The sequence below is a fragment of the Jaculus jaculus genome, chromosome 12 (assembly GCF_020740685.1).
Source record: "Jaculus jaculus isolate mJacJac1 chromosome 12, mJacJac1.mat.Y.cur, whole genome shotgun sequence".
NCBI lineage: Eukaryota > Metazoa > Chordata > Mammalia > Rodentia > Dipodidae > Jaculus > Jaculus jaculus.
The window spans coordinates 14305612-14331068 of record NC_059113.1 but is presented as its reverse complement, the minus strand read 5'-3'; the positions used below and the strand labels follow the sequence as shown (position 1 = coordinate 14331068).

The following is a 25457-nucleotide window of genomic DNA, read 5'->3' as shown; positions in this document are numbered from 1 at the left end:
TCTGGTGGTCTGAGGCCCTACAGCTGGAGAAACGCGAGTCGGAGCTCCGCAGAGGGACCCCGGGCTCGGCTCTGAGCGAGACGGAGTCCACTGAGATACGCGGGCATCAGCCCTCGCTGGACCAGACTCCCTGGCCCGGCCCAGCCCAGATGGACGGGCACTCAGCCTGCGCCGCTCCGCACCTCGCGGGGCTCCCCACAGCCTCTGGCTGGGGTTTCCTCGGCCAGTGTGAGCTAAGATCCCGGCAGACCGACCGGCTCGCGCTGCACAGAGAGGACCCTTCGGTCCCATCCTGCCCTCTGGGAGGGTCCCGCTCCCCTGGTCCGCATTGACCTAGATACAAGAATGGCTGCAAGCTCTCTCCAACTCCTCTTTGCCTGGGGCGAACTGCCAGTAAGAAATCCAAGTTCCCAAGAAGGTGACCGGGGTTGGGGAGCGGATTAGAAAGGAAAGCCTTCTGGGGTGGGGGTGGTGGGGGGAGAGGGAGGAGGGTGCAGGGTTAGCATGTGGTTTCTGAGGGAACCAATAGAGAACCGCGATCTTATCATCCAGCCCGGTGCCCCCCCCCCCAACGCCCTCACCCCAGCCTACGAGGATGGCCCGGAGCTAGGCGCCAGCCCGGCCCTGAGCGAGCGTGCCCACCGCGGGGCTGCCTCGCAAGCCTGCGGCCACTCGGGGGTGGGGAGGGGGGAGTCCGGGGCCCTGCAGCCCGCAGGGACCGGGCACTCGGGCTCCGTCCGGTAGGCCTTCGTGATGCGGCTGGGCCGGGTCACCTCCACCCCCTTCTCCGTCAATGATATCCTGCGGCTGGAGCGCGAGCAGAGCGGCCGCGGGGCCTGGTCACGATGCGGGCTGCCCAGGACCCCAGAGGACCCTCAGTTCCTAAGCACGGACCAGGAGCCTCGAGTGTCTGAGCTTCACCACGCCGACGGTGGGGACTGCGGCGGCGGAGGGCGAGATCCAGCAGAGCCTCCTCCGGGTTCCGGGGTGACCGCCACGGAGATGGGGGAGTCGGGTGAGTAAGCGCTCGGCTTCCTTTCTAAAGGGAGGATATTGGGAAAGAGGGGATCGTTACTGGTGGGGGGAAGTACATCGCCCAGGGTCTCACGATCACTCATTGTTTGAGGAGCTCAACCGACAGGCCTGGAAAGTAGCAGGAAGGAGTCCCTCTTCCCACGGCCTCCCCTCTAGTTCCCACACAGCGCCAAGGCCCCTTCTTGCCTCTCCCAAAATGTCTGGGGTGGGGGGAGAGAAAAGGCTGCGCTGTCTCCATCAAAGCAGCGGGAGCTCAGTCAGCTCTCTAGCCAGTCCCCACCCGCAGCCCTTTCCTAGCGCTGGGGAGTAATCTGAGCATCCCCCCCTTCCCAGCTCCCCACCTCACTTCTCCGCTGCAAAACTGAAAGGCAGGGCTGAGGTATTTAAGGACTCGGAAGTGGAAAGCTGGCTTCAGGAAGCTTGAGAGAACTGGGCCTCTCGATTCTGGGAGGTGAATGATTCCAGCGGAATCTAAAGGTCTCCTTGTGGGAACGCAACGCTGGGCTAGCAGTGAGACCGAGCACCTGCCGCTGGCCAGGAGGAAGGGAAGGGACAGGGACCCGCCTAGGGCATGTGCAGCTCCGGCAGCCTTAAAGCCTTAGGCAGAAGAGACCTGCCATTGTGAGGAAGGAAAAAATGTCACCTTCCCTTACTCCATCCTCTGAGCCTCCTGCCAAGAGTCTGCAAAAGGGGCAGAGTACCCTAGCAGAACCCACTACCAAGCCTTGACATGGCACCTCCAATCAAGGCACGATCTTGCCAGGTAAAATAAAGGCACTTCAGGGTTCTTTGCGAGTGGCCCGCAGCGCATGGCATTTTTGTGCGCTCAAGAAGAGACAGGAGCGTTTTTCTGCAGAAAATTCCCCTAGGGCTGCTCGGTCAACTTGCCCTTCATTTAGGCTCTACTGCCAAAAGGTCACAAATCCAAGGACTTCCACTGTCGCCCCCCCCCAGCCCCAGGCGTGCATAGCGTCGCCCCAAATTGGCAAACTCTTTGCCACTGCCTGGGTTGGCAAGGTCCCTGCTGCAGGCCAGAGACCCAAGGCTGTCCCTTTGGAGAAGGGACCTTTCTGGTGCGTTTCACCTCTTCCTGCGTCCCCATCCAAGGCATGCGGCCTTCTAGAACCCCAGGCAGGGAGGACCCCAGATTGTGACATCGGGTCACAAGATGCTTGGAAGGTTCCTGAGGAGCTGCATATGTAGTCAGACACTTCTTGTTTATTTGGATTTTTGAGACCAGGGCTCACTGTATTAACTCAGACTGGGCTGGAGCCGACTGACATCGAACTTGTGGCGACCCTCCTGCCTCTATCTGGCTGGTCATTTTCAAATGGGGTCTTGCTTGCTGTAGGCTCACTTACTTGCGTTTACATTTAACAACGAACCCTCCCCTTTTACTTTTTTCCCTCTTTTGGATGTCCTATGACGAAGGCAGATGACTCTGAACGATTTTCTTTCCTAAGACTTTAAAAATGCCACCACCACCCCCCCCCCCCATTCCCGCAGGAGACTATGCAGGGGTAGCTGGGAATTGACAGCTTGTCCAGTCCGAGAGGCCCCAGCAGGGCCAATCCTTGGATGGGAAAATAGCGCTCAGCCCCAGCTCCTGGAGTTTGCCTTCCTGGGGCCTCGAGATGTGTCTGCAGGGGAAAGTTCCCATAAAACCCACCATTTTCTTCCCACCCATCCTCGGGCAGAACAGGGCCAAGCCAGGAGCAGAGGAGCGGGAAGGGTGCAAGCAAAGCTGCATTTAGGTGTGCTGTAACATAGTCTGGAGGCACCGGGGGCGAAAGAACACTTGGGGGTGACCACAAGGACAGCCGCTTGCCAGAAAGACCCCAAAGTAAGAAGAGGCTGCTGATTAAAACATTAACCGGGGTTGGGGCGTGAGGGAGGGAGAACTGAAGAAATGGCTTCTCGGTTAAGGCGCTTGCCTGCAAAGCCCAAAGACTGGGGTTCAGTTCCCCAGCACCCAAGCAAAACCAGATGCACAAAGTGGGCAATTTATCTGGAGTTCGTTTATAGGCGCTGGAGGCCCTGGAGCGCCCATTCTCTCTCTCTCTCCCTCTCTCTCTCCCCCCTTGCAAATTAAAATACTTTTTAAGCTCAAAAAAAAAACCTCAACTTCGCATAGTCTTCCAGAAGAATTTGTTTTTTTTTTTTTCCAAGCCCAAGAGCTGGTCATGAAAACAATGCATGCATTGCCCGCACTGATGGTGGGTCCCCGCTTGGGTTTTGTTTTGTTTTTAGCTCCGGCTCTGGGCGCCGCCTCGCCCCTCCGCGGCGGGACCGGGACGCTGGAGCGCGGCGTGCGCGGGCCGGAGCAGCCCAAGGCCCGCGCGCGACGGAAGCCGCGCGTGCTGTTCTCGCAGGCGCAGGTGCTGGCCCTGGAGCGCCGCTTCAAGCAGCAACGGTACCTGTCGGCCCCGGAGCGCGAGCACCTGGCCAGCGCGCTGCAGCTCACCTCCACGCAGATCAAGATCTGGTTCCAGAACCGGCGGTACAAATGCAAGAGGCAGCGCCAGGATAAGACCCTGGAGCTGGCGAGCCAGCCCCTGGCGCCTCGCCGCGTGGCGGTGCCCGTGTTGGTGCGCGATGGCAAACCCTGCGTGGGCTCCGACGCTTCGGCTTTCGCGGGTCCCTACGCCGGCGCAGCCACCGCGTCCTATTCCTGCTACGGCGGCTATGCGGGCACCGCCTACGGGCCAAGCTACGCGGGGGGCTACCCCGGGGCCAGCCCCGCGCCACTCACGCCCCTGGCCAGCCCGAACGCCACCACGCAGGCCCAGGTGCCCGCCGCGATGCAAGGTGTCAGGGCTTGGTGAGGCTCCCCCACCCCCACCCCTCGGCTCAGCAATGCCCACCAGGAACCTGGTACTCGGTCCTTTCCCCACACCCCCTCGCGGATCTTGGAGCGGATGGAGGGGCCATCGCCTGAGATGGAAAACGGCCACACGACGGATGGATCACCGAGGACTGATCTGATCGCACCGCAGGCCCTGGGGCGCAGTCATCTCCGGGCTCACTCAGGCCTTGCTGGCAGGCCCTGGAAGCCAGCCCGAGAGGCTGACAGTTCGCAGGGTTAGAACGATTCCAAGGCTTGTGGTTTGGGGGCGCAACCCAGGCTATCAGAGTGCGCTATCAGAGTGAGGTCTGGGCATGGTGGAGGGGCTTGGTTTAGGGACCCCCCCCCATCCTCTCTAAGGAATAGGTGGGAGAAAGATTGAGATGAGAGAAGTGAGAGATCTAATAAGAGGAGGACCCTAGAAGTTACAAAAGCTGGGGGACTCTAGACAAGCCTTCCTGCGGGCTTAACTAACCTCGTCCTCAGAGCACCTGCCTGTACTGGGGATCCGATGGAGATGTCCAAGGGCGGCTGTTAGTGACCTCACTGTGTCTCGTCCAGTGACTCTACTAAACGTATAGGTACGTTGGTGTTGGTATGCTATGACCCGCCACTAGGACCTGTTCTCTCTGCTCTGAACATCCCACACAGCAGTTCCCAGCTGGGCGTGGCGGAGCACTTTGGTGATCTCAACCCTTGGGAGGCCGGGGCAGGAGGATTAGGAGTTCCAAGCCAGCGTGGGCCACCTAACAAGGCCATCTCCAAAAATAAAATAACTCTAGGGAGATAAAACTGATTCAGAGCCGGGCGGGATGGTACACTGCTTTATTGCTAGGACTCACTGGGGAGGCAGAGGCAGAGGCAGAAGGATCACTGTGAGACCGAGGACAGACTGAGACTATATAGTGAATTCCAGGTCATCCTGGGCTAGAGTGAGACACTACTTTGAAAAACCAAAAAATAAAAATGAAAACACTGATTTAGCCCTGGAGGTAGGCCATCTGATTTCTCCTCACTCTCCCTTCTTCCCCTGTGTACGTTTTCTGTCCCCATCGGGAAAGGCACACTTTCCACCCGCCTCTGAGGTAAATCCTTAAAAAATTAGGAAGAAACTTAAAAAGTTTGGTAGAAAACCTAACTTTAGTATCTCTAAAATTATGAAAACGTGACATCCTTCCCCACATCTGAGGTCATTGAAACTGAAGACTGAGAATAGTCAATTTATTAATGGAGACGTGGGCTTACGCAGGAAATTATTGTTGGCGGGACAAATATAGGAGAAAATTGAGCAGCAAAACCTTGTCTTTTAGTTGAGCAAGAAGGCGCACACCTTTAATCCCAGCACTTGGGAGGCAGAGGTAGGAGGATCACTGTGAGTTTGAGACCAGCCTGAGACTACATAGTGAGTTCCAGGTCAGCCAGGGCTAGAAACCCTACCTGGGGAGGGAAGGAAAGAAAAAGTATGTAACCTTTTGTTTCCTTGGATAACAATTATTTTAGACAGGGATTGAGGATTTCTCTCAATGGTAGAGTGCTTGCCTAGCACACATGATGCCCCGGCTTGATTCCCCAATACTGGATGGGGGAGAGAGAGAGAAAGATAGAAAGAAAGATAGAAAGGAAGGAAGACAGGAAGATTTTTTTTTTTTTTTTTAGATTTTTAGACAATGGGACCTCTGGTTCTTTAATCCTCTAGACAAACTGACTTTTCAAAGATTAAACTGAACAAATTTTCACGTTCAATTGAAATGTGCTGTTCTGCATGTTCCCTGTTGAATACACCCAGGCGGTTTCCACTGAGGTGGTGGGAAGCCCTCTGCTATGTTCTGTGTACGTGACGCTTCGTCACTGACTGGCAGCTCCTGCTGCTCAGGGTTAGGACGAAAGCTGCAAACAAAAGTAATGGTTCCTATTTTAAATTCACTGTTACATCCTCACGTTTCCCATTTCCTTTTGTCTTCAGCACTTCCTTTAATTTCTCCATTTTCACTGTGAATAAAAGTGTATTTAAAAATACATCACAGTGTCTTTCAATTAGTGTTTTGCTCCCCACCCCCATAAAATACACCATAGGGCTGGAGATGTGGCTTAGCTGGCAAACACAAAGCCCCAGCTCCCTCCCCAGCACCTCATTAACTAGGCATAGTTGTGGCACAGTCAGTAATCCCGGAATTTTGGAAGGTGGATGCAGAAAGATCAAAAATTCAAGGGCAGGGCTAGAGAAGTGGCTTAGAGGTTAAGGCACTTGCCTGCAAAGCCAAAGGACCCAGGTTCAATTCCCTAGGACCCACGTAAGCCAGATGCACAAGGGAACACATGCATCTGTAGTTTGTTTGCAGCGGCTAGAGGCCCTGGCACACCCATGCTCACTCTCTCTTTCTCTCCCTGCCTATTTCTCTCTCTCTTTCTCTCTCTCTCTCAAATAAATAAAGAAAAAGAATTTTAAAAAAATTCAAGGGCAAAGCCAGGTGTGGTAGCACACACCTTTAATCCCAGTACTTGGGAGGCAGAGGCAGGAGGAGCACTGGGGATAGATCATGGATTGCTGTGAATTCGTGAGTATGAGGTCACCTTGAGAGTACATAGCAAATTCCAGGTCAACCTAAGCTAGAGTGAGACCCTACCTCAAAAAAGAAAAAAAATCAAGGGCAATCTGAACTACATAGGGAATTTGAGGCCAGCCTAGGCTACTTGAGTCTGTCTCAAGAAAAAATAAATAAAAATAAAAAACAGCCCTGCAGTATTGTATCCTGCTGATTTGGCAATCTCAGTAAGAGATTTCCTCAGCGAAACTAAGCAACATCGGAGATCACTGCTAAGACCCCCAGCCCCTGAGGAGTGTCAGACAGTGTTAGGGGTACGCTTCTCCACCTCTTTTACCTTGGAAGGGCATGTGTCCTAAGAGGAGAGGACACCCGAACACTGGCCTTAGATTCAGGACAGGTGACTTTCAGTCCAATGTTGCCTCTGAGTCACATCAAATTTTTCTCTAAGATCAAATTCTAAAATAGTGTATCTTCTTAAAAATCCATTCTTGAGTGACACCCCCTATTCTGGATCTACAGGGTATCATATTACAGATCCTTCGCTGAGTAGGAAATTAATGTGTGACTCCTTCCCTCCTCTTAAGCTAGCCAAGTCACAAAGGAAGCAGGCCTGGGCCTCCGCATTAAAGTAAAAGACTCCCTCGGCCTCTCCACACCTGGGAAAGCTCTGGAAGAAAACAGATAGTCAGCGCTCTGAGGAAAGGCGGAAGCAGGCCCACATCTGTCCTTTCAAGGGCCCAGGAAACCTCTCCACTCATCACCCCTGTGCCCTCCCCGGTAGGAGCACAACAGAAACAGAACATTTGGCCAATGCCTTTGAGGGATTTATTATCTAACTGGGTTAGCCCAGACCAACGCAAGCGAGGTCTAAAAATACCAGGTGACAATACTACATGTCAAATAGGGCAGACTCGTAGGGAAGGCTGCGCAGAAGAGACGGGGGAAACGCAGCGGTGATGAGTGTGGGAGTGAGAGAGAGACACTGTTTACCCAGAGAGGCCCAGGGGCTTTGCAATGGGGACAAGCACAGGGCCCTGGCTAGAACCCAGTTCTCCACTGGCTGAGATACAAACCGAGGCGAATCCCATGCTGGCTGTGTAGTGGTGAGCCCAGAGCAGCTTTCACCCTACAGATCCTGTGAGTCTGGAAATTTCTGAATTGCATTCAGTTACTTGATTGATTTGGCCTTAGATGGGCCATCTAGGGAAATCATAGCCAGGTTTGAGGGAGGCACTGCTCACAAAATTGCATGAAGCCACCGCCCACCATAAGCACAACTTTTGATATGGTTTCCAGACTGCTGCGTCATCCCTACCTGAAAAATAACAGCAACCAAAATGAATCCATGTACAACTCAGGTGGGTTCCCCATACTTAGAAAGACTGAGCGTCACGTGACAGACACCCAAGATTCCTTTCCTTAAGGAAAAGACAGGGAAGAAGAAAACCTCTCTCTCCCTATCCCGCCATACCTCCCCAGGATTCCTCTTCCAGCCGGGCATGCTTCTAACTGTATCTGTCAGTCCGTCTCTCTCTCCCTAATTTCCCCTGGTATCCACACTGCCCCCTTTGTGAGTCCCCCCGCCCCCAAGGCTTATCCTCCTAGCCCTTTTACCTAGAAGGAGTCACTCTGTGTAAGCAATCTCGGCCTTATCTACATCGTTCAGGCCCGTCACTCCAAGTCACCTCTTAATGTTCACAAGTCCCCCAAATGGGAAGTAATTGACCTCTAAGCAAAACAAAACAAAACAAAAAGCTCTCACGGAGATCGCAGAGTTTCTTTCCCTGATGGTCCCGGGGACAGATTTCACCTAGGCCAGGTGGGTAAGTCAACACAGTCTGCAGACTTCCTGACTCCCAGTCTTTCTTCTCCAGGCCCATCCCCCTCCAGCCCATGGGTTCCCATGGTATCTGCCAATGAGAGGGAATGCAAGTCTAGGTGGAAGTTGTCAGGGTTTGTTAACATTTATTTTTTCCTGTAATATTTTCAGTAGTATAATTCTGATTTGAGGGAACACGGTTAAAACCATTAAAGCTTCCATTAAAAAAAAAAAGTCTAGAATATCTGCTCACCAAACGACCTTTTATTCCTTGTAATAAACATAGGAAACCCCAGTCTTTGACTTAGTGTTTTTCCTTCTCAGTCCATGGAGAAACAGCCTTGCTAAGCAGGGCAGGGGTTGAGCTAGGACGTGTCCCATTCTGGTTCCACTTCCTTTAGGAACATGCTTGGGGACCTTGAGTCTTTTTTTTGGGGGGGGGGGTTTCAGGTAGGCTCTACTCTAGCCCAAGCTGACCTGGAATTCACTATGTAGTGGCAGGGTGGCCTTGAACTCACAGCGACCCTCCTACCTCTGCCTCCTGAGTACTGGGATTAAAGGCGTGTGCCACCACACCCGGTTAAGTCAAATTTCTAACCTCTGTAGGTTCATACCCTTGCATGTAAAACTGAGAAGCTAGAATTCTGAGATTATTACTCTGACTTTAGGTGGTTAATTTTTTAATGCTTATTTTTATTTATTAGAGAGAGAGAGTGAGAGAGAATGGGCATGCCAAGGCCTCCAGCCACTGCAAACAAACTTCAGATGCATGTGCCACCTTGTGCATCTGGCTTACATGGGACCTGGAGAATGGATCCTTAGGCTTTGCAGGCAAGCACCTTAACTGCTAAGCCATCTCTCCAGCCCCAAGGTGGCTAATTTTTAAAATTAAGAGAGGGCTGGAGATATGGCACTTGCCAGCAAAGCCAAAGACCCAGGTTCAATTCCTCAGTACCCAGGTAAGCCAGATGCACAAAGTGGCGCATGTATCTGGAGTTGGCTTGCAGAGGCTGGAGGCCCCGGTGTGCCCATTCTCTCTATCTGCCTCTCTCTCTAATAATAATAATAACATAATAAATTAGGAGATGCATACAGCATACATCCAGAAGCTACATAAACTAACAGTTAAAGGATACAAGTTATTCCTACTCGAGGGAAAAAAACAAACAAACATAGGAGCTGGAGAGATGGCTCAGCAGCTAAAAGTGCTTGCTTGCTTATAAAGCCTGATGGCCTAGTTCAATTCCCCAGTCCTCATGTAAAGCCAGATGCACAAAGTGGCACATGCATCTGTAGTTTGTTCACATGTTTACAGTGGCAAAAGGTCCTGTGGCGCCCAAATCTCTCTGTCACACACACACACTCATTCTCTCTGTCTTTCCCTCATATATATGAGAATACATGTATATGAGAATATATATATATATGTATATAAAGTAATCTTCTATAGAACCCACTTTTCACACCCCTTGCAGTGTGCAAACCCCTCCCATTTTTGTCCCAAAGGAGGTGCCAGCTGTTGTGACCCGAGATAGGGATTCTCGGGCTTTCTGCTGTGGGTTTAGTCTTGTGGTCTCATCCCTAAGCTATGATTTAACTGTGTGCAGGTCTGCAGGTTAGGAAGAAGGACCCCACTTACAGGATTGACCCGTGCTGTGTGTGTGGGTTCAGTTGGCTTGCCTTCACTGCTGCATTATGTGGCCTGAAATCCCTGTATTTCCAAGTCTGTGCTAACAGGAAGTGAGGTTCATCAGGAACCCTCTGCTAGCAGACTGTGACCTCCTCACAGTCACAGCTGTGTCCTACAGCTGAGGTTGGTCCTGAGAGCTCTCTGGTCACTATGCGAGGGTCCATCTGTGGTAATTTCTGTTTATTTCGAAGCAATCATTTTAATTTTGGCAGTACTGGGAATTGAACCCAGGGCCTCACACATGGTAGGCAAATGCTCTACCACTGAGTTATATTACCAGTGCTAAAATTCTACTTACACCAACATTGCACTGGTCTGCTCTTAAAACTACTGTATCATTTCATTCTAGATTCATCACCTCCCCCTGATACCACGGAGTCAGCCCCTCTACATCCATGGATTCAACCAACTTAAAAAAATTTTTTTTGTTTATTATTTATTTATTTGGGAGCAACAGAGAGAGGAAGAGGCAGATAGAGAGAGAGGATGGGCACAGGGCTTCCAGCCACTTCAAAGGAATTCCAGATGCGTGCGCCCCTTTGTGCATCTGGTTAATGTGGGTCCTGGGGAATCGAGCCTTGAATGGGGTCCTTAGGCTTCACAGGCAAGCACTTAACCACTAAACCATCTCTCCAGCCCTCAACCAACTTTTAAAACATCACTTTAGAGGCTGGAGAGCTGGGAGAAGTGCTTGCTTTGTAAGCATGAGGACCTGAGTTCAGATCCAGTGCCCTCGTAAAAGCAGGAAGTGATGGCGCCTGCCTGAATACCATTTTACATAAGGGACTTGACAATTGATGTTTGCTTGCTTGTTTTTCATGGGGGGGGGGGGGTAGAGAGAGGAGTGTCCTGGAACCATTCTCAAACAAAGATACAGAGACAAAGATATGTAGAAATGACGACTGCTCCTGTCCCCAGAAGACATATCTAAAAGCCCCAAAGGCATTAGCCTCACTAAAAGTTCCCCATGGGACTGGAACTCCACCTTTGACTCTCCAGCCTCTGCTCCTGGGCCACTTTCACTGAATCCTCAACCAGGAGTTCAGGTCTTCACTTCATAAACATGAGTGAAAAATTAAAAGAGAGCTCTTTGGAAACTGTTGAGTAGATACATTGGGTTGGGGTGGTGGTGTAGCTCAGTGGTAGAGTGCTTGCTTAGTTAGCGTGGGTGAGGCCCTGGGTTTTCAACTCCCAAAACCAAGAAAAGAGAAAGCAGAAAAATTAAAAAGGGTGATTCAGAACAAGCTGCCACAATGGATGGGGAGGCGGGAGGCAAACCACAGCTCTTCCGAGTCACGGAAACTATATTTGAAGATTCTGCTTTTTCTACTCGCCTCCTCATGTTTGCCCGCATTTTCTGCTGTGCTGTGAAACTTCCAGAGACACAGACTCATGCATTCGGCAGCCAGCTCTTGGGAGCGGGAGCCCTGGGGCCCTGGACTCTTCTTCTTCCTCAGCAGCCCCCTCCAAGCAGGAAGAAAGCTTCACCGGAAAGCATGCTGCCTTCCTTCTGACTCGATTTAGACTTGTCTAGCAACCCCCACGCCTCCACCTCACCCTTTGAGAAAGAGAGACTGGATCTTGGTGACAAAGTCCAGATTCCAGTGTAGGGAAGACAAGGGAAGGCCCAGCAGCTAACTTTGCACTTCACAGCACTTTCTCGCTCTCCAGAGGCCGGTTTTATAAGCTGGTCTCTGTCAAGCTTACCTCCTCATCACCCATCTATGGGGACTCCTGTCTCCTCCTGTCATCAGCCCTAATTGCCTGAACCCTGTAGCCCAGGAAATTGGAATCATAAGTGAGGACTCCAGTGGCCTGAACCTTTCTTCACATGGCTTTTGCCTGCAGTTCTTCTCAACCTCTCTCCTCCCCTCCCTTCCACAGTCCCGGGGGAAGCCTGTCTTACGGGCCATCGTACTCTTTGAGCACCAGGTACCAAGTCCCGTTATAATGCACGCACCTCCACGTCCTTTCTAAACAAAGAGCCTCCTCCAGGCTGGGCTGTGCGTGTTTCGAACGCACCCTGAGCATGTCTCAGCCCCTTTCACTGATTACCACAGGGTTGAATGAATGCATGGGTGGATTCGGATTTCTTGCATAGCGCTAGGAATTATGCAATAAAGACCAAAGCTGGACCTTGATATTCAGAATCATGGAGAAGAGTTTTTATTTTCCTCTCTGTGAGAACAGGGGTCTAGTTTCTATTATGGGTTGTCTGAGCCCCAATAACAGAGACGCTAAGGGTTTCTGCCAATCAGAGGCCATAGCCACCAACCAGAAGGAAACCTCTTATTTTATCTTTCTGGCTGCTCTGCGTTAGGTCAGCCTCAATGAGCAAGAATCAAGGATCTTCCAGCTCTGCACTGTGGGTCAGGGGAGATACTAAAAGGCAGGCTCTCACTCTAGCCCAGGCTGACCTAGAACTCCATCTGTAGTCCCAGGCTGGACTCCAATTCACAGGGCTCCTCCCACCTTTGCCTCCCAAATCTGGAGATTAAAGCTGTGAGTGCCTTTCTTTCTGAAGCTACTGAACATTGGTTGTTTTTTTTCTTTTTTTTCTTTTTGGTTTTCTGAGGTAGGGTCTCACTCTTGCCCAGACTAAATTGGAATTCACTATGTAGTCTCAGGGTGGCCTTGAACTCAGTGTTCCTCCTACCTCTGCCTCCACAGTGCTGGGATTAAAGGTGTGAGCCACCATGCCCAGATTGCAACATTGGCTTTTGTTACAGCAACTGAACATAGATCTCAGCCAACAAAGGACACAGGCAGTAACAGAAGAACTGCTGATGTGAGTGAAATACATTTTTGCATGGCAAATAAATCAAAGCCAAGTGACCCAGAAGACACCAGCAAAGAGAAAGGGATTGTCATGTGTCTCCTTGGAAGTGGGAGTGGGATTTGGGGGAATGGGACATTTACTCAGAGGAGTGGGGGGGGGGCACAGAATGCAAAGCACATAGAAGCCAAGGACTTGGGGTGAGGGGACGTAAGCTCCCAGTTGGGAAACTCTGGGCTCAGGGTGAGTAAAAGCACACCCTGGGGCTGGGGATGCATATCAGTTGGTAGAATGCCTGCTTACCATGCACAAGGCCCTGGTTCAATCCTGAGTGCCACATAAACCCAGGGTGGTGGGTAGCACTTACCTGTAACCCCAGTACTCGGGAGGAGGAGGCAAAAGGATCAAAAAGCTCAAGGTCATCCTCAGCTACGTAGCAAGTATGAGACCAGCCTGAGCTACACAAGGCCTGTCTCAAAAAGAAATAAAATAGAAGAAAATGCCTCTCTCATTCATGTGTGTGTAACTCATCCCGAACCAACACCATGTAGCAGTCCCAAGTCCATTTGCTTTACTTGTTTACTTTCTTCACACCCTACCCTATTGCGATCATTGCAAGAAGCAGCTTCTGATGTAAGTCAACTTCCCAAGCACTCGGCTACATTTCTCAAGGACTGGGCATCCAATACCTACTTCCTGCCTGACCCTGTGATTTTTCATTCTAGCCTCTAACAGTAAATCCTACAGAAAACGACTGACTGACTCTTCAGATGTCTGACATATGTAAGATCTCATAGATGCCCGTGGGACTCCCATCCCCACTCAGGATCACCTGTGGTGAGAATCAGTCTTATAAATTCACTGCATAGAAAAATCCTTGACAAGGCCATCATTATTACTTGGGCTGGTGACAATAGACATTGCTTGCAGCACCTCTGTAGGCCACCAGGGGACGCCATTGCTTTCATTTTTTTCCCCCCCTTTAAGGACAAGGTACTTCCTTGGGATTCCACATTTGACCATGAGCAAGTTTTCCCGTTTCTCCTTCCTAACAAATCCTTAGCCTTCCTATATGGAGACTGATGATTGTAAGTGACCAAGACATGAAGCCTATAGCCAAGGGTTCCATAGACACAGTGCTTTCGGGGTCAGGAGAGCAAAGGGGGCTTTTTTTTTTCTGCACAATGTCTTCCATAAAAAGTCACGCTTAACAGCAAGGTGAGAAAGTACTGTTCTCATAGGTGATGAAATTAGAGAAATTGTGCTTCTTACCTGAGGTCACCCTGCTTTTATTATTTTTCGGTTTTGTTTTTGGATGTAGGGTCTCTCTCTAGTTCAGGCTGGCATGAAATTCACTATGTATTCTCAGGGTGGTCTCGAACTCACGGCAATCCTCCTATCTCTGCCTCCCGAGTGCTGGGATTAAAGGTGTGAGCCACCACACCTGGCCACCTGATTTTAAATCCATCAGACTATACTCCCAAAAACCCTGTCTTTTGTCAGCGGGTGACTTCATATATAGAGAGAATATAACTATTCTTTGGTGCTAGTTTGTCTCAACCCAGAATTAACTATGTCGTCCAGGCTGGCCTTGAACTCATGATACTCCTACTTTAGCCTCCTGAGTGCTGGGATTAGCCTCCAGATCCAGCAAAAATACAACCATGAGGGCTGGGGCGATAGCTTAGTGGATAAAAGTGCTTGGTGCTAAACCATGGGGGCCTCTCTGGCCGGATTCCACTTCCCAAAGCACCCAGGCTGCAGGGGCAGAGACGGGAGAATCACCAGGCGCACTGACGGACAGCAGGTCTGGGTTGAAGAGACCCATCTCCAGGAAGAACAGGATGACCCATATGAGAGGGACACCTGATGTTCCCCTCTGGCCTCCACATGCACATGCATGCTGTATGCTGATCTGTACACACACATGCATACACCACGCATCATACAAGCCACCCATCCCTCCCCCGCATGCACACACAAACACACAACAATTTGTTTAGAAATAATCTCAGAAGGGTTTGTGCAACAAATACTACCAATAAATCTGTCCATGACTCGGCCCTCCTTCTCCTTCCTGTCTAGGCTCAGGCACCCTCTAGGGAAAACTGCCTTCTGGATCAATTTCTTAACAATGAATTGTTCCTGACTCAAGTTTCTAACTGACCTTTGGGTTGAAGACATGTTGAAAACCCCTGATTCTGGTGGATGCTTGTTTAGCTCCATCACTGAGCTTTGTGACGATAGGTAACTTACTGACTCTCCCCAGGCTTCATTGTTAGGGTGGGTTGTTTAAAAAAAAAAAAGAGAGAGAGACTTATTTGGCTCACAATTTGAATGGCTGAAAATCCAAAATCAGGTGATTCTCCCCTCTTTGCTTGGTCTCTGGTAAGGACCCCCTTGACTTCATCAAGTGCCAAAGTGCTGCTTGAAACCATGCGCAAGAGAAAGAGATCAATTGTGAGCCTGGAACCAGAAAGGGGCCATGGCTCCTTTGCAACTTCCCTCTCAGGAATCCACTCCATGAGATCAGCACCAACCGTGAGAATATACCTTGACAGACATCTCCTTCTCAGTTAACCACCCCCCCCCGCAAAAAAAAAAAAAAAAGAAAGGATTCCGTGACCTCTCACATCACCACACTGGGAGCAAAGCTTCTAATGCATGAAGCTTTTCTGGGAATAAATTCAAGCCATCCCCAGAAGCCAGCACCGTGGCATGGAAACGAGACGTGCAAGGAGCGTCCTGATGACTGACACTTTCTTTGCAAGCAATGCATGAAACAAAAGATAGCAAGCATTCTTGCTCTCTCTTGCTCTCCCTCCCTCTTCCTCTCTCTCGCAAATAAGTAAGTAACTAAAATATTTTTTTAAAGGGCAGGAGAGATGGCTTAGTGGTTAAGGTGCTTGCCTGTGAAGCCTAAGGACCCAGGTTTGATTCCCCAGGACCCACATAAGCCACATGCACAGGCGGTGTGTGCATCTGAGCTAGAAGCCCTGGCTTACCCATTCTGTCTATATATATCTGCCTCTTTCTCTCTCTCTCTGTTTAAAAAAGATTATGACTATCTATACCTTTCCCTGTCTCCCTGTTTTCAAGTATCTTTACCTTTTCCTTCCTTCCACTCTCTATCACTCTCCTCTCTTTTTTACTGTTTGAAGCATTTGAGCCTGGTGTGGTAGCAAGTACCTATAATCCTAACACTTGGGAGGTGGAGGTACCAGGATTAAGAGTTCAAAGTCATCCGCAGCTACGCAGCTACGTAGAGAGTTCCACACCAGCCCGGGAGACAATGAGACCTTTGCTAGAGGTGCGGGGTCCAGGGAGAAATCCAGAAGGAGAGAAACAGGAAACAAAACAAAAACATTTGAGAGTATAAAAGAAAGAAAGCTGTGTAAGAAGAAATAATGCTGGCCTGCGCATTTACAGGTAGGGACCAAAATTCTGACTTGGTCACTAATGTGTAGTTGTAGGCAAGTCATTAACTCTCTGAATCCTAGTTTCCTCTCTTCTAAAGTGATTTCTAAGGCTTCTCCCTAGCTAATCCTGCATATTTTGGGGTGGACACTTCGTGTTTCCTGTTTCTAGGCCTATCTTTCCCCCTTATCTCCTGTTGCCACGCATGCTTCCAGTTTATCCCAACCTTCCAGCTTCTTCTCTCTCTCCTGCCTCCTCCTCAGCTCCCCGTGGGGGAGGGGTGCCTGGATAAACACGTGAACAGGATGGAAGATGTTGTCCATTGTCCGAGGCATCTCAGATACCAGGGCCCGGCTGCAGGGTGGTCTTGTTGGTCGGCCTTTCCATTCCTCCCACCACGCTGGGTGGCCACTTCCTCCCTGAGCTGTGAAAACACTAGCCAGGGCTGGCTTGTTCCACCTTCATCCTTGGGAGTCACAGACCTTGCCTCTGGGCTAAGACCAGCTCCAGGCCTCTGTGGGCCTCGGTTGGTTGTGCCAAAGAATCCTATCCAGCAGGTCTGGAAGAAAGCAGTTCTTCAAAAACATTTCTTTTTTTGATTATTTTTATTTACTTGAGAGCAATAGAGAGAGAGAGAAAAAGGCAGATAGATAGAGAGAGAATGGGCGCGCCAGGGCCTCCAGCCTCTGCAAATGAACTCCAGACTCATGCGCCACCTTGTGCATCTGGCTTACATGGGTCCTAGGGAATCCAGCCTCGAACTGGGGTCCTTAGGCTTCACAGGCAAGCGCTTAACAGCTAAACCATTTCTCCAGCCCCAAAGCAGTTCTCTTTTGCAACAACTCTGCTGGGTGACCAAGGCTCTGTCTAGGTCAAGGGTCAGTGGAATCTTCTGGAGAGCCAAGCACTGTCATGTCCTCATCTAGAAAATGGGTCTGCTGCCTTCTCAGCTGGTCATTAACACCAATAAGGATAACGAACACCAGGCTCGGACAACATGCTGGGCTTCGTGGGGTGGGGGGTGGCTCTGAGAGCTGGAGGCAGAGCTGAGTGCCCTTGTTCAGGGGGAAGGTCAGAGGCCCCTCCTCTAGACAAACAGCCCCAATGTGTCTCCCAGGTGAAGGTTTTCTGCTGAGCGGTTGAACAGACTTGGCGCTCAAGGACCGTGGCCACCCAGTTAGAGGACAGGGACACTTCTGCAGATGTGGCCCAACAGCTGTGGAGAGGGTCGAGGGGGGGCTGGTGACCAGGGCACGGTTAGGAAAATACTCCTGGGTTCCAATTGCCCAATAAATCTTCCCTCATGGCTTTTCTTGGGCAATAACCACGGATGAGGGGCATCATGAAGTGAGTTATTATCAGCCCATTGAAGTTTCCCAAACTTTTAATTCCCTGGGCCACGAAGAAAGGTCTGCAGGGAAAACTTGTGTGCCCAGCCTCAGGGCTGGAACACTGCGGGTTGAAAGGCCTGGAATGAAGGGAAGAGAGCCTTGGGGCAGGTGCGGGATATGAAGCGTGCATGACTTTAGAGAGAGGCCTGGAGCTCCTCAAGTGAACAGCAGAGCCCATCACATGGGCCCCACTCCCTCCACACAGTGACCTCTCCCTCACTGACCTCAGCCAGCCCCACCCCCCTTCAAAAGTGAGGGTGCCCGCAGTATCACTGGCCTTGCTTGGGAGCTTGCTGCAAATGCAAACTCGTAGGGGCCACCCAGACCTGCTGAGCTGGACTCTGCATTCCAACAAAGTCTGAGAAGGGCTGCTCTAGGGGCTCCTGTTGTCTCTGTCCCTGTCCCCACCAGCTCTCCCTGGCTGATGTCCCCTCCAAACCTCACGTCAAAACGTGACGGCCGTAGTGGCAGTATTAAGAGGAACCTTTAAGACGTGGTGGTTGGTGAAGTCTCTGCCCTCAGGAATGGATCCACGCTGGTACTGTGAGCCTGGCTGTCTCCTGCTTCCCTTCCTGTCTCCCTCCATCCTCCCTTTCTCTTGCCATGCAGTACTTTCTGCCACATTAGGAATGAGCGAGAAATCCCTTGCAGATTTGGCCCCTTGATCTTGTATCTTAAACTTCGCCGCCTCTAAACCATGAGCCAAATACACTTCAACTGCTCATCATTTTCCCAGTCTGTGGCATTCTGTTATAGCAGCAGCAGGGCGACGAAGACAGCAGCTGGCTTGTCTGTGCTCCAGCTACTCCCCACATCTCCCCCCATATCACCTTGTCATGTGGTTTCAGTCACTCTCCTCATTGCTGTGAGCAAGCACCTGACAAGAAGCAACTTGAGGGAAGAAGCGTTCATTTTGGCTTGCTTAAAAAAAAATTTTTTTTTGCTTTAAAATGTATTTATTTGAGAGAAAGAGGCAGAGGAGAGAGAGAAAGAGTCAGAGGAGAGAGAAAGAGAGAGAGAGAGAATGGGCACACCAGGGCCTCCAGCCACTGAAAAAGAACTCCAAATGCATGCACCACCACATATATCTGGCTTACGTGGGTTCCTGGGGAATCAAACCTGGGTCCTTTGTCTTTGCAGGTAAGCACCTTAACCACTAGGTCATCTCTCCAACCCTTGGCTTACATTCTGAAGGTACATAATGGACATGCAATGAAGTGGGAGCAGGCAGCTGCTTGCTCACATGTAGGTAGGTCGAGAAGCACAGAGGAGGCTGGGGAGACGGCTCAGTGGGTAAGAGCACTTGCCACACAAGCATGGAGGCCTGAGAGAGCTGAGTTCAATCCTCAGCTACCACATGAAAAGGAGGGTGTGGCCATCCATACCTGTAACCCCAGCTCTGCTCGGAGCTGAAACAGAAGAATCACTGGGCTCAATGGTCCACCAGTCTGCCTGGGAAAAACAAACAAAACAAAACAAAACAAAACAAGCCAACAACCAGCAGCTCCAGGTTCAATGAGGAACTTCACCTCAAAAACAGCACCGTGGGAAAGCTATAGAAGACTCCAGAGGGACTGCTCTGGCCTCCATATGCTTGTGTACAGGGTGTATGCACCTGCATAGAAATGTATATATGCACACAGCACGCTACATACTTATGTTATACACACAGAACACCATACAAACTACACACAGCTCCCTCCTTCCCCCGCCCTCCCCCCAAAAAAAGCAGAGACAGGGAACTCCTGTGCTCATCAGACTTCCTCCTTGTCCTCTCTCATTCACTCTGGAGCTGCAGCCCTGGGGATTGTGTCTCCTGTTCAGGGTGGGTCTTCCCTCCTCTCTGAAAACACCCTCACAGCCACACCATGAGGTGTGTCTCCTAGGTGATTCCTGTCAAATGGACAAGGAATCATCACACATCCTGACCCTGAGCTCTCTGTCAACCACCAGCTGCAAAATAAAACTCAGACTAACTTGAGCTTCTGGGTCGATGGCTAAGGGAATACCAAACTCTTAGAGAATTTCTACATTGACAGCCACAATAATTCTAACTTAAATGCCACATGGAGAAATATAGCGCCCAGAGTGAAATCTGGAGGGAAGCAATGTCCTTGAACCACAATGGGGAGGCAGTTGTCAATGATGGAGGCTAGCCTTTTTTTTCTCTCTCTCTCTTTTATTTTATTTTATTTTTTCTCAATTTTTATTAACATTTTCCATGACTATAAAAAATAACCCATGGTAATACCCTCCCTTCCCCCTCTTTCCCCTTTGAAATTCCATTCTCCATCATATCACCTCCCCATCTCAATCAGTCTCTCTTTTATTTTGATGTCATGGTCTTTTCCACCTCTTATGATGGTCTTGTGTAGGTAGTGTCAGGCACTGTGAGGTCATGGATATCCAGGCCATTTTGTGTCTGGAGGGAGCACGTTGTAAGGAGTCCTACCCTTCCTTTGGCTCTTATGTTCTTTCCGCCACCTCTTCCGCATTAGACCTTGAGCCTTGGAAGGTGTGATGGAGATATTACTCAGCACTCCAGTCACTTCTTTGCAGCACTATGATACCTTCTGAGTCGTCCCAAGGTCACTGCCATCTGAAAAGAGAAGATTCTCTACCCAAAGTGAGAGTAGCATTAATATAAGGATATGACTATTAATAAAATTGCTTACTGGGCAGTTTGATAAGCATAGTATATGCATTTATCTAGACATCAGCATATGTTACACCCCTAGGGCTCATGACTACCCCTGTTTTAAGTTTTCAGTATGAGGGATGTATTCCCCCCTTGGAGCGGGCCTCCAGTCCAATTAGAGGGCAGTTGGTTTCCACCATAACAGACGTGCCACTATTGCACCCATTGGCTCATTTGGCCTGGCTGGCCAATTATAAGGCTTGCAGTGTCCACTGTTGAGTATCTTCACTGGTGGTATCTATTTCTCGCATTGAACTACATGTAGAATGGCTTCTTCCAGCTTTCTGTCAGCTGCTCTACATGAAGGAGGTTATCAGCTCAATTCCAGCAGGATTTCTCAGTGGCCTTGCAGCCCAAGTATATGCAGTCTTCAGCAATAGGGTCTTACCATCTATTCCTGGTGGTAAACCAAGGGCCTTGGCAAAGGCCTATAATGTTTTGGGGGAATCAGGGACCTCCCTGGCCAACAACTCACTGGAGGTATCCTATCCCTGGCACTGAAAATTTTCTGACAATGATCTATGGCTCCTGAGTGTTCCATTCTCCGAAACTGGAGGATTCCTTATGATTTATTTATATCCTCTTAGATTTTGATTAGCCCTCCCTCCACCTTTCCTTTACTCGATCTCTTCCCTGAGGCTAGCCTTTCAAGGGTGGGTTCATTGACCCCTCCCCATCCTTGACCCTCTTAAATAATTTTTTATTTATTTGAAAGAAAGAGAGTGGGGTTTACATTTTGAAAAAGAATACCATGATGTACAAATGTGCATATTCTACCCACCCAACACATCACAGACGTTATATAATAACATCTGGGAGCATTAAACTGTGCCTTGACTGGCAACCTGATTGCCATTTTTAATTTGCAGTGCAAATGTTTTGTGCTGATATGTTTTGGAAATATTAGATGTATTCTCAAGAAGGTATTGTTTTTAATGTTTTATTGACAACTTCCATACATATAGACAATGCCATGATCATAATCCCCTCCCACCTCTGTCATTTTCCCCCTCTTGAATTCTCCCCAACACACACACACACACACACACACACACACTGAATCCCTTCTTTCCAACTAGTCTCTCTTCTGTTTTGATGTCACCGATCTTTTCCCGTCCTATCATGCAGGTTGCGTGTAGCTTGCATCAGCCACTGTGAGGTCATGAACACCACTGCCCCTTTGTGCAAAGGTGTTCTAAGAGACAGACATGGGCTGGGGAAGTGGGTCAGGGGTAAGAGTGCTTGCTCTGCAAGTATGAGGGCATGAATGGGCCTGCATGTGTCTGGATTTTCTCCCCAGCACCCTTGTAAAAATGCTGGGTATGGACACATAGGCCTGTAGCCCCAGTTCTGGGGAGTGGAGATGGGAGAGTTGATGGAGCTTTGCTGATCAGCCAGTCAGGCTGAAAACAGCTCCAGGTTCAGCAGAGACAAAAGAGAGTGAGTATAGTCACACCAAGACCTCGAGCCACTGCAGATGAACTCCACATGCATGCGCCACTTTGTGCATCTGGCTTTACATGGGTACTGGGGAACTGAACCCAGCCCACCAGCTTTGAAGCAAGTGCCTTTAACCACTGATCCATCTCTCCAGCCCACTGTTCTATTTTTACAAATACTTTCATTTAATTATTTAAGACAGAGTGAGGGTGAGAGAGACACAGAGTGAGATGGGTGCCCCGGGACCGCTTGCTTCTGCAGGCTAACTCCAGATGCACACATCACGTTGTGCACATGGCTTTCTGTGGTACTGAGGACTGGAACCCAGGCCGTCAGTCTTTGTAAATATGCATTTTTAAGTTAGTTTTTCAAACCTGGGCATGATGACACACACCTTTTTACTTTATTTTTATTTATTTATTTGAGAGAGAGATGCAGAAATAGGCAGGGAGAGAGAGAGAAAGAGAGAATGGGCACACCAGGGCCTCCAGCCATTGCAAATGAACTCCAAATGCATGTGCCCCCTGTGCATCTGGCTTACATGGGTCCTGGGGAGTTGAACCTGAGTCCTTCGGCTTTGCAGGCAAGCACCTTAACAGCTAGGCAATCTCTCCAGCCCCAAATAAGCATTTTTAACCACTAAGCCATCTCTACGGCCCTAAATTTGTGGCTTTAAACAGCACATATTTATTATCCTAAGTTCTGGAAGTCATAGTCCCAACAGGGTCTCACTGATCTAATGAAGGTCAAAGCAGAGCTGAGTTCCTCCCACAGGCCGCCGCATGTGGCCATTTCTCTCCTTCTCCAGCTCCACGCTGCTGTGCTGGGATGCACATGCAAACTCGACACAGCTCATGGGAAGAAGGGATTTATCCGAAGCTTGCAGATCCAGGGGATCTGCGGCATAAGAAGCTGGCTTCCTGTCACCGGTGCAAACAGAGCAACACAGGCCAGCAGCCAGCACCGCAAGAAAGTACAGCACCAGGGACCAGGCCGGAGGTCAAAGCGCTCTGCACACCTTCAGGCTGGGAAGCAGGTCCACCCCAAACACACCATGGGGCTGGACTCCAGCATCCACCCACAGTGACACCTCTTCCAGCCAGGCAGCTAGAAATCCGAACTGCCAGCTTTAGTAACACACCTGAGTCTATCGGGGGCGTACAATGTACCTACCACACACATCTTACTCTAACCCAGGCTGGCCTCGACCTCACAGTAATCCTCCTACCTGAGCCTCCCAAGTGCTGGGATTAAAGGTGTGAACTCCTATGCGTGGCTCATCTAAGATTTTCTTTAAAAAATAGAATTTTGAGTTTTCTAAGTGGATCCACTGATTATTAGCTCATTCACAATCTTGTGAGGAAGCAGGACAGGGGAAGGCTAGCATTCAGTTGCCACCCCCCCCCAACAACTTCATCAAGGAACTGAGCCTATGGAATGGTACCACCCACCCACCAGGGTGAATTTTCCCACCCCAGGTAGCCCTTTCCGGAGCCACAGGTGTGCCACACTAATGCACTAGGCATTTCTGGATCCAGTCGTTAGTAAGCATCGCTCCAGCTCCACTTACCACGTGACCCGGCAATTGCACCGACTCCAGAGAAATGAAATTTGTCAGGTTTCTGTCTCACATGGAAGTAGCACAGTGTGCCCCCCTCTGCCAGGAAGGGGAGGGGGGAGAACACTAGGGCCCCACAGTCCCTTTGGGGGGTCATGTCCTCATTTTCCAAAGGACCACTCAGCAGGCATGCCCTCTTAAAGATCCAAAGCACTAGCCAAAGGTTTCACCCTGAGGACCAAGCCTTTGTACGCTTTAGATGGGGCCTTTGAACGAAGCTATAAAGTACAGCACCGGTGTTCACACAGGCACAAACCCCCGTAAGAATGCGTATAGCAATTTCATCCACCACACCCCAGCACTGTCACCAGCTTAGGTGTTCTTCAGTGAAGACAGAATGGAACTAACTCTGGCGCACACAACGGAATGGTACTCAACATAAAAACAGCCCGAGCTATTAATAATGCAGGCACCTGGGTGGGCCTCGGGAGTGCAGTGCCTGGTGAAGGAAGCCAGTCCCCAAAAGGCTACATGCTATACGATGTGGGAGTCTGCTTGCGCATCAGTCCCTGCGTCGTGAAGCCTTTGGGATGGTGCACAGATGTGTGGTTGCTGGGCTCAGGACTTGAGAAAGGTTTACAGATGCAAAGAGGCAGTTTGAGGTAGGATTTTAAAAAATTATTTATTTTTATTTTTATTTATTTGAAAGCAACAGACAGGGAGAAAGAGAGAGAGAGAGAGAGAGAGAATGGGCGTGCCAGGGCCTCCAGCCACTGCAAACAAGCTCCAGATGTGTGTGCCCCCTTGTGCATCTGGCTAACGTAGGTCTTGGGGAATTGAGCCTCAAACTGGGGTCCTTAGGCTTCTCAGGCAAGCCCTTAACCGCTAAGCCATCTCTCCAGCCTTGAGGCAGGATTGTTGAGCTTTGGTTGTGTTGGCCACGTGAACCTACACCCGAGATACAGTTGCATACAGGTACGCTCCCACATGTGTGCACACAAGTGAATTTGGGCTTTTAAATGGTGAAAATAAAATGAGATCTGAAATCTAATTGGGAGCAATATACTGACGTCCATCTTTTGCTTTTTACGTCTTCATTCAGGTGTATGAATTAATGGAAGACACTAGACTTATTATTTTTGCAACCCCCTGTGAATCTATATGCATTTCAGAAAAACTGCGTTGTTTTTTTGTTTGTTTGTCTCGATTTTAAAGGAAAAGAAGTCTAGGGAAAGCGAGAGAAAAACTAGCTGTGTTTCTACCGTCATGCCACCCTCAATGTGCCTGATCTCGGAAGCTAAGCAGGGTTGAGCCTGGTTAGTAGTTGGATGGGAGAAAAATTAGCTTCGCTTAGTTCTCTCCATTGCCCACTGCAGTCTGCTTTGGCAGTTCCCCTCTCCTCAATGACTTACTCCCTTTCCCACCTCCGAAACACAACACCATCTTTTTGAAGAAATTCCAGTTGGATACAAGGTACCTTAGCCCCACGACAGACACAAGATGCGTGTGAGTAGTTCAAAAGAACATCAGCACAGGTTTCTCCTAGGCTCGTTAATTGTTGATATTTTCGCCCATTTGTCTTATCATATGGAGTCTACCAAACTCCGTCACTGTTCCTCAAGCACCCGAGAGCTAAGCGACACACATCGGTGCCTATGCACTTACAACCTGGGTGTTTCTTTCCTAATAATGTTCTGCGCGACCACAGTACCTGTCCAAATTCAGTCCCCTTGGGGTATGAGAGGGCGCTGAGAACCGAACCCGGGGCCTTGTGCTTGCTGGAAAGCGCTCTTCCATTGAGCTCACTGCCCAACTTGAGTAAAATGTAACCACATCACTTTTGCTTCTGGCTACCGCTCAATTAATGTTTAGCTGGAAATCCTGGTTGTCATTCATAGCTCAGAGACCCTTACGTCCCATCAGCCCTGCTCCTTGATCTTGCTCCTGATCTCTTCTAGTGACAACCAGAATTCTGGGGTGAGCGGCAGCGACTGGCCTGCTTATTATTACTCGGTGAGCAAAGGCGCTTCGAAAGCGTGCCCGAGAGCTGCGGGAGCGCTGGCTTGGGTGGCGCGGCGAAGGCGAAGGCGAGGCAGCGCGCAGAGAGGGAAGACGCTGGGAACTCGCCTTCTCCGCCGGGGTCACCTGGAGCGCGCGGGAACCAATCCGCGGGCGCGGCCGGGTCGCCGCAGCCAATGGGAAGGCGGCGCGGCGCGCGCCCCGGGGCTATAAGTGCGCGCGG

General features: G+C 50.0%; 1 protein-coding gene across 1 annotated transcript; it reads left to right on the top strand.

Moving 5' to 3' along the window:
- Window positions 1–753: 753 nt before the first annotated feature.
- Window positions 754–25447, top strand: Nkx2-6 (NK2 homeobox 6). Its single transcript, XM_045130543.1, has 3 exons — window positions 754–1015; window positions 3286–3856; window positions 25174–25447. Exons 1-3 carry the CDS (start codon window positions 754–756, stop codon window positions 25445–25447), a joined length of 1107 nt encoding a protein of 368 aa, XP_044986478.1.
- The last annotated feature ends 10 nt before the right edge of the window (window positions 25448–25457 follow it).